Here is a 9,643-nt window from a genome sequence, read left to right as displayed (position 1 = left end):
AAATGAAGCACTGGTCAGGCTCGGCACAGTCAAGACTTTTGTGTTGGGGAGGCAGAAGGGCAGGTTTTGAGAGCGGACCCTCACACCCTCTCTCCCCCTCTTTGCTTCAGCAAGTTCCCAGTACCAGGAGTCACTATCAGCTGAATCATTTTGTTTGACTGTTCTCTTTATGAAACATGCCCTCCAGGTTCAGATCAGCTCTTTGGCTTGAGACACGAATCTCTCGGTTCCTCTGCAAGGAGAAAGTGACACCAACCATTATTCTCACAGTTTTATTTGTAAAGGACATAGCATGAAAAGCTGTATTTCAATGTACTTCAAAACCTGAAAACCCCATGTCAGTTTGTGGTATGTATGTTAAAGTGCTTGATATAACAATACTTTTACTAATGTCGTCTTGAAAATAATCCAGTTCTTATTCAGTTAGTAATAATGTAAAGACAAAATATACTTAATGGAAACATTTAAGGGTCATCTTAAGCTATACAGGGCACATTTGTACATTTCAAGTGTAACATACAGTATTTCCCCTTAAGATGCACACCTTCATTTGATTGAAAGAAGGAATTTTCTCAAATATGCCGCTGCACAACTACTCTAAAAAGACATTTTTGAACAATGATATCTAATTACACAAACCAACTTGGAATAAACATGAGTAGGTTTTTCACTAAACAGTAGAATTTAATTTGTTTCAGAGAATTATAAATACATATTTTGTACATAGCGAGGCATTTGATTCTCTGACTCCCTCAAGTTACCATGCTGGATGTTAGTATAACAGGACTATGCAAACTCAGACATCTGCAGACGGGTACTAGATAGGATTTTTTGTTGTTGTTTAAAAGCAGATACCAGAGAGCTTTGGTCTTTTGCAAGATTCCCTTTCTCAACCAAAGAAGGTGCTTTAACACTGAAGTAAAAACTGTGTTAGCTTAGAAGAATCCTGATGGGTTTCTCACCATTCTAGTGCGTAGAATGATTTCTGTAAACCTTACAGAAAAAAACCTCACAGTTTCCAATAAACAAAAGTAGTCTACTAAAAAAAATAACCATATATGGTAGAATAAAAATTCACTACAAAGAACCGTACTCCCAAGGTTGTCAAATAACTAGTCTTCTAGGAATCTGAGGCACTCAGGTGTGCCCCTTTCAACGTATCTTAGGGTGTTTTATTGCCTACAAGGAAATATTAGACTTACACAATTTTTACTGTATTATTACTAATATGATGTGAAACCTGACAAAACCAAACGAGTTAACACTTGCTGAAAAAGCTGACATGAAGTTGTGTTAAAGTTAAGTGCTAAAGGTTCCTTAATGGAGTTTGAAATGGGGAAAGCCCTGTTTTGAATTTTAAAATTTCTTAGGTTTTGACTTACTTTAACTTATGAAAGACTTCATGTAGTTATTGCCCTTTTCTCTGTGTGTGGTTTATTCATCTATGCTTGACGTTTAGAGGTGCCCACATTTCTACTTTATCCTGCTTGCACTTAACCTGTGTCATGTTGGGTGAATATTACAACTGCTTAAGTCATAAATAGTCTTTGGAGAAGTATGCAGCAGTATACTTTTGAGAAATATCCAGCTAGCAAATGCAGATGATGCTGCAAAGAAATCCAAGGACTAAAGAGGTTATTATTTCAGTAAAATGAAAGTCACTTAGACTGGGTTGGGCGTGAAAAAATCATGTATAGCAGTCATTAGACGTAAAAGGCCTGAGTTGTAATAGAAATCAAAACATCCTAAGCAGTCATTACCAAATAATGCTGCCACATGGTTTCTGTTGCTAAATGTATAATTTCTTGATAGAGTTAAGTACTAGGGACACATTTTCAATTGCTGCTGAAGGGTTGTCATGCATCTTCTGCTGACTTTAAGCAGAGTTGCCTGGCCACACAGAAAACCGTAACACCCCAAATTTCACATTTCTGGAAATGTAAGGGAGATGTCACACAGCTGTGGGCTCTGGCTACTAACTCATGACACCATTCACAGCCTTTATGTTAGTTACTCACAGTAGTGACATGGCAGTGTTGCCTACAGTATTTGGGATGAGTTTCATCAGTTTAAGGAAGTACAAGCCCAGGAGGAAAGAACGGTTATTAAAAGCTGGAACCCTCATTAAAGTCAATGACTCCCTGACAGTGTTATTTTACTTCTTAAACCCAAAAATCTTCTATAACATAAAACTCTTCCTTCTAATGCAACAAAGTCACATGAAGAGTTTTCTTCTGGCTGGGAATATGGAATATGACATGAAACTCTGACACTAAAGTGAGTGCTGGTATAAGAACTGGACAGCAGAGGAACCACAGGAAAGTAGAGAAGCTTGACAAAAGGCAGGTGAGAAAGCAAACCCTAATTTTCATCCTCTTTCCTTTTCCTTAGCTCTCATCCCTCTCTCCACCACATGCACACTATACTAGACCTGCTACTGCCCACCATTCCCAAGTCCCTCCTAATGCCACTTGAGAGCACAGTGCAAGGCAATACACTTACAGTACCAGTTAGGGGCCTTTCCCAAGCCACAGCTGACAGTGAGACATCCACAGAAATCCACTGACAACATGGCCAAGATCATAGGGAATAAACAAGTGAAAACAAACACCTATATTTAAACTAACCTCCAAAAACTAAAACCATATGAAGCTAATTATGCCCTCAGATCCTTCCAACTCCCATCCACAAGAACGGAAAATACACTCCGTATTTGCTGCATGGTATCCACAAGATGATTTTAAGGTAATCTCTTGTTAAATTTTTAGCGTACAGGATTTTAGTTGCTCCCAGTTCCTCTTCAAGAGCTGTACCTATATACACACGCTGTATTACTAACACATTAACTGGAAAGAGTGTAGGAGAGGAGCCTCAAAATACCAAAGTAGATTCTTTTTTTTTTTCTCCTTTTGCTTAATTCCTTTTTTGCTTTGTGTAGCTGGATAATTAAAAAAAAAAAAAAAAAAAGTAATCAGAGATCCTGTACTTCCCAGGAGTACTCATTCTGCGGGATAAAGGAAGACTCATAACCTGTCAGCATTTCAAAACCAGCTGATACAGTTCAGTAGCACAGCAACATCGGTGTTTGTGGCTCTACAGCAACGATTCTTCTCAAGTATAGCAAGAATTTGGTATGAACCAAATTCCTCAACATGGAGAAAAATAAAAGTCATCCACAACACAAACTGGCTGAGGGTAAGGGGGAATCATCAGAACATCTAGACAGGCAAGGGACACACTGAGTCAAGTAAGCCATCGTTCCCCATCTCAGGCTGCAGCAGCACCACTTAAACAGGTCTCATACTCTCAGGCTCCAGGGCTGACAGCAGTCCTCCTCTCCAGTGTTTAAGCATTTCAACACTTGTCTCCTCTTTTGGAGATCAAAAGAAGTGACACAAAAGACCTTACAGAAAAAAAATGACAACTCACAACTTCCGTGCATGGAAAGGGTTGAGTCTTCAAACAAAAACTAAGAGAGACCATGTACAGTAGGGTAAAACAGCATATGCTTACAACATTTCCAAGAGTGAGACAATCACAATGGCTACATAAGGATATTTGCTGTATTCATTTGCAATACCTGAAAAAAGCCCTGCTGAGTTTGCGCTGTATTTACACATTGATTGGCTTCTTCCTTGCAAGCAAGTAGCGGCATCCCTTCCCACCTCGGTCCTTCCCTCCCCCCAGTCCTTCCCCTGGGTTTAAGCTACTCATAGTCAGAACAAGAACATTCAGTCTAAGAAAAATTTCTTAGAGTAATATAATTTCTTAAAGAAGATAGCATATTTACACACATCTAACACATGAAAATACTCTATTTTATACTAAATTTTTGTTTCAGATAAACTACAATACTGCATCTTAGCTTTCTGCAGCTTTAGAGGACAGTCCCCATCGGGCACAAACTGGGCTTCCCACTCCCACTTCAACCAGCAGCTTTGCCTTACAGTGGTGCACTACCATCGCGTTCAAGTCCTGACAGGTCTCCAGTTGTGGTTTGCTTGCTTGGGAAAGGAATAATGAAGTTCTCAGCAAAGCCATGCTAAACATCCACTCCTTTAACGAGCGATCCTTCTAGGACGATGTTGAAATCTTGCAATGTCTGTAGGACTCGGATAAGGGAGTTGACAGTCATGCGGTCCCGTAGGAGAGCATTCTCCTCATACATCCTTGTAATGGGCGGGCACTCTGCCAGCAATGGGATCCACTGAGAGAGCAAGTGGTCCCTGCAAAGGGTATGAAAGGAATTATTTTAGCACCAAGCACAACAGATCTCAAACTGAAATTCTTCTCCAAGAACACAACCGAAAACGTGCAGTCTCTTTTCGCAGGTGATGCATGTTGTTTGCAAATAGAAGTTTCCTGTGTAATCACAACCCTTGATTTTGTTAGTAAAATGCAGGTAACTGAACATACTGTAGGAAGGAAGATGGAGAGGTATCAGCAGAATTGGACAACTGACTTTGGAAGAATTCAGCAACATTTTCAGATCAGGAACAAGGAAAGTACAAGTCAGGAAAAAACAACAGACTGTCTTCCAACTGTTTGTTCATGTACCCAGACAGACAAGTCAAAAATGGTACTTAGCTCTAGACATACCAACTTTCACCCTCCAAAATACAACTAAGCCCCCCCTCCAAGTACAAGACAGAAAGCATCCTATTAGGAAAGAAAGATTAATCTAGAACAGTTTTGTCAAAATTATAACAGACATCCCATTTTCATAGGCAAAGTGATTCAAAGAGGGTTTAGAAATGCATCAGCTTTTGCAAAGGAACTCTGCATTCCCAAAGCCAGCACTTCATCAAAAATACAATTTTAAGACAGATTTTGTACATATGACTGTCAAGCTAACACTTATAAAAGAGCTCAAAACATTTTTTTGCAGTTTAGACGCTAGCCATGTATCATTACTGCTTCTTTGCTCCAATTTTTCATGTAGCATTTAAAGCTGCCTAGAATAGGTACTGGATAATAGATAGGTATGGGATGTCTTAAAATGGAAAACTAAAGGCAATAATGGTGTAAAGATATTCTTCTAGTCTAATGCAAGAAGACACATCTAACAAAGAGCAGTTAGGTACCTTGTCCCCAGGCAAACCAGAATTTGGAATTTGCCATCCTTTCCAATGTTTCTTGGAGCTGTATTGATGGCATTCACATAATGACAGAAGGTTTTGCATGAAGATCTCTGAAGCAAAAGGGCCTCCTCATTGTCTCCAATCTGGTCACTGGTTTCAAAATAAGCAACAGCTTTCTCTGTGGTAGGGAGAAAATCAGAACGCAGTGAGCAGAAGTACTTCATTGTGACACATAATTACACAAGGGAATCCTTAAAAAAAACAACCTGCTGAGAGCTATTGCACAGTTTATATATGGATTCCTCACTCTGAAGACCACAGGTAGGTGGTGATCTCCACCTTTGCTACACAGCAGTGGTCAGCAGACTGGCTGATGTCTAATACAGTTGGGTAACATCAAGGAGCCTCACCAGAGTACCTGCTAATGGTTTCATTGTAAGTGATACCATCAGCTTTGATTTTTCACCTTTTCTGAGTAAGCACTTATCCTCAGGCTAAGTATCTCAACTTGTGAGCACGTTTTAAAGGAGTAAGTACTTCTTAAATTACCACAACACAGGCCTACAGGTGAGCATCACCAGTAGACCAGTGCAGTGATTAGGAGAATTCTCATAAGCAACTAGCAATGTAAACCTTTCACTCCCTGCCCTTTCCCAGTTCTGCCCTTAACATGGATTGCTACTCAACCCCAACCTCCAGCCTACCTTCTTTCTGGGTAGAAAAGCAGCTGTTTGAACATTCATCTATGAATAAATGACTAGAATTTGAAGTGCTTTTAAATTTTTGCACAGATTCACACTCCTCCCTTATATAGAGTTTAGTATTTGTCATCTTCCATCTTGTTTCTCATCGACTTTAAGCAACCTGGAGCAGGTGCTAGGCAGGAACAAATGGCACCCTAGCTGACGAGAATCCAAGATCTGTGCATGAGTAGTCATTTTGCCCTAATCTTGCTTCTTCTGCCTCCAAATCACACACCATCTTACCTATGAAATCCCAGATGAAGACATTCTTATGAAAAATGCGAGCCGATTTGAATCCATGGTGGAAGACCTGCTCCAGTGCTGCAACCAGACCGTTTTCTCCACACAACAGAATGGTAAGGCTCCCTCTCTGTGGGAAAGGGAGAGTCTGTAAGTACAGCTTGCCTCGTTTGTACGCCAGAAGCTTCAAATCTAAAGGTTAACAGTCTCTACTGATACTTCAGTTCCATTTGTTTTTACATGCATTGTAGATACCAGACAGGTAATGAAAAGTAGGAAGTACCTCTTTCTCTGGCTTGTGAAAGTGTTTCACAATATTGTTCACGGCTTCCCCGATTCCCTCCTGGATCTGTCCTGCATTAGGCTCTGTGAAAGCATGGAGAGCATACTAGCTGAAGATACCAACTTCAAAACATTCATCAAATTCTCATGATGACATAGCTTGAACTGCAGGAATTATTCTATATCTTTAACAGAGTTCAGGCAATCATTTATTTGGGTAAACTTGAGCCTTAATTACAAGCAACTGATGAGCAACCCTGGAATAGTCAAATAAATCACCCTACTTAAAAATGCACAACCCAAGGATCTGGCTTGACAAGTACTTTATTTGAGTTAATCGCGTCTTGCTCATCACATAGAGTACAGCAACCCTCACACGAAGAGGCATGGGCCGAAAGGTTGTAGCCCAGTCATTTGACTCACTTCTACATGACAGAGGCCAGAAAACCCAGCACTCATTAATTCCTGACTTGAACCCACAATGTTTTGTTGAGTCAGAACAAGTATCTATTTTAGGCACACATCTAGTCATTGTACCAGTATGAGGGGCCACAGGCAGAGAATATAACTTATTCTTGGAACCATTAGTAAGGAATCTTCTGTGTTAAAATGTATGCCATGTTTCTGCTCTGAATCTGTTTATCTGCCTCTGCTACTGAATCATGCTATGCCTCCACCTGCTACCATTTCATCTTCTTATGCAGGTACCTGCAGAAAATTATCTAGTCCCTCATCCGCTTTCCGATTAAAACAGATGAACTTTAAAAATTTCATTTTAAGCAGATGTTCCAGACTTCAATCACTTTCATAATTTTCTATGAGTCCTTTCTAGTTTTTCAGACGTATGTAGGTTGCTATTAGCTTCTGCTACAGTTGTTATTTTGGAAGCACAGAGTAATTCAGTATCGTATTAGTACATGATGACCTCCACACTCTTTGGCAGGTCTAACACAGAGCCTCATGTAGCTCACAAGACAAATGAATTATTGGGCCTTAGCATTCTCAGACCTAAGGAAACATTCTGGTGCCCACTCCTCCAGGTAATATGGATTCACACATGTGAAGAGCTACAGTGGTCCCGTGGTGGTTTTTAACTGCTGCATTACTCCTGGAGGCTAATCTTTCCTTGCTTGACATTTCAGCAGTCATGTCTTCTAATTTTACAGGAGCTGGACAGATTTATGAACAGGATCTATGCTGTACTCATCCATATGCTTTAGCGGAGAATGCCTCATGTGACCCTTACAGTCCCATGCCCCCTTGTAGCCAGGTGCAGTTACTCATAAAAGCTAATTTTAGGGATGTGAAGTTGATGTCCCCTAGGGTCCCTCTGAAGGTGTGCTCCTCCAGAAGGCAGTTCGCAGCATCTACATCAGGCTCTGAACTGCCCTTCAGAGAGGACTGTCTTCCCACTGATTGCAAAGTGAGCTGGGAAGCTGAGCAGCATCAGCTACTGCAAATTCTGCTGCCTCCTCCTCCCTCATATCACATCTCCATGCTCCAAGGAAAGAGATTATTATCTCTCAACTGTCAAATGGGGACATTGAAAGAGGCAATGCGTACAGTCACAGAGCAAGCTGCAGACACACAAACCAGGCAGGAAAAACTCATCAGCTCGCAGCTGTTCCTCTGCGCCAGGCCTTGCTTGGGTAGGAGCTCTCCTGTTCACAGGAGCTTTATTTCACAGCAGTTGCTGCCCCCTTCTCTAGGGCCCTGGGGAGAAAGGAAAGGACTTACTGGTGTTCTTCCCTGTGAGGGAAGTGATGCTCAGTCGTCGAGCTGTGGTAGGAGATTTCTGCTGGGGTGGGGTACGACACTGCTTTCCCAGCTCTTCGTCAGGCGTGGAGGACACCAGCTCTCCAATGAGTATTCGCTCCAAACTGCCATCGTCAACACCCTTTCCCAGCCATCGCCCGCAGGGAAACCTGCCATGCAGCCAGCACAAGCACAGGTCAGCCACACAGGTAGTGCAGCTTGAACTCAAAGTTAGAGGGACAGCTAGCACCCATAAACACTGCTAACAGGCAGGGAATACTCTGTAGCCAGAAAATTTTCACAAACCACAACTCAGCAGGCAGCATCCCCTGCACCACAACTGATAGGACCAAACCGGAAAACTACATTCACCTCCATCCTTAGGAAAAGGGAAATATGCAAAGCTTGCATGAAAGCACGGGACAACAAAAAGTATTATACATATATTTCATGGGCCACATCTTGATTTCTGCCAGCTTATTTTTCACTTGCAACCACCACTAATATTCAGTCTTTACAAATATTGTGATTAACAATTAAATCCCCACACAGAGTTCCCACCCAACTGAAGCTGTGACATCTCCTCATACTCAAAGCTCACCTCACATTTTATTGCTGTGCTTTTTGACCCCATCCACAGTCCTAATGAAATCCATGGACATGCCCATACCCCCGGTGCTTGTACTCCATTTCCTCCTATTTCCACCATACACTGTGGCCAACCCTGAGCTCTGGAGCTCACCTCTCTGAATTACAGTTTTCCAAGTCAACATTTAAAAAAAAATGAAGTCTGCTCAGCCTTATGTTTTGTAAAACCAATGATAGGTTAGGAGATAATTTTGACATGAGGTAGGTACTCAATAGAAGATTAAGAAATCATCAGAACCTTTTATTTTCTTGTAATCCAAGTTTCTGTACATTTTTTATGGTACTTAGACATCTGAATATTTTTTAAAAGAAAAAGAAACCAAAGATTTGCCCTGAACTATCATTCCAGCTCTTGGGGGTTTAAAGAGTTCATTTGTGCACATTTTTACCACACTACTTTAAGTCAAGAGATTTAATTATTAGACACAAACATATGAATCACTTCAAAAGTATCCATACTGTCTGTCCTGTCTCAGAGATGCAAAGAAAATCCTACATTCAAGTCTCATTTAATATTTATCACATTATCTGACTTCAACTAGCGCTTCTGAAATGAGAGAACTGGGGATGGGGGAAACCAACCCAAGCCTATCAGGTACCCAAATCAGCCCACAGTGCTCCATCAACTGAGGAGAAGATGAATGCCGCCTTGCTTTCTCTAGATTTAACAAGAATTTCAGACAAAGAAAATTAAAACTTGTTGCTTACTTGTACGTGTGTCCTGTTATTTCATTTCTGACCATGACACAATCAACCAGCCACTTGGCTAGTAGCCCTGAGTTGTCATGACCAATCTGAACGGTCGTCAGCTTCCCTAAATTCTGGCACTGAAATGAATAACAGTTTTTACTTAATTGAAAAAAAACAATAGACAACCCCCCCCCCCGCACACAT

The 9,643-nt window shown here is 41.0% G+C and overlaps 1 protein-coding gene across 6 annotated transcripts in view; it reads right to left on the bottom strand.

Annotated features, from left to right (window-relative positions):
* Positions 1-258: 258 nt before the first annotated feature.
* DENND5B (DENN domain containing 5B) overlaps positions 259-9,643 on the bottom strand; it is a 119,277-nt gene continuing 109,892 nt past the window's right edge. For all 6 annotated transcript variants that reach the window (XM_069807605.1, XM_069807607.1, XM_069807608.1 and 3 more), the window contains 6 exons: positions 9,458-9,576; positions 8,084-8,271; positions 6,348-6,430; positions 6,068-6,194; positions 5,085-5,259; positions 259-4,226 (listed from right to left, as the gene is read on the bottom strand). In XM_069807605.1, coding sequence (XP_069663706.1) covers positions 4,043-4,226; positions 5,085-5,259; positions 6,068-6,194; positions 6,348-6,430; positions 8,084-8,271; positions 9,458-9,576 — 876 coding nt within the window. In that variant the 3' untranslated portion in view covers positions 259-4,042. The remainder of the gene's footprint in view (positions 4,227-5,084; positions 5,260-6,067; positions 6,195-6,347; positions 6,431-8,083; positions 8,272-9,457; positions 9,577-9,643) is intronic.

This window comes from Haliaeetus albicilla, chromosome 19, assembly GCF_947461875.1.
Source record: "Haliaeetus albicilla chromosome 19, bHalAlb1.1, whole genome shotgun sequence".
NCBI lineage: Eukaryota > Metazoa > Chordata > Aves > Accipitriformes > Accipitridae > Haliaeetus > Haliaeetus albicilla.
The sequence above is the reverse complement of the archived record's forward strand: the minus strand, read 5'-3'. Positions and strand labels throughout refer to the sequence as shown.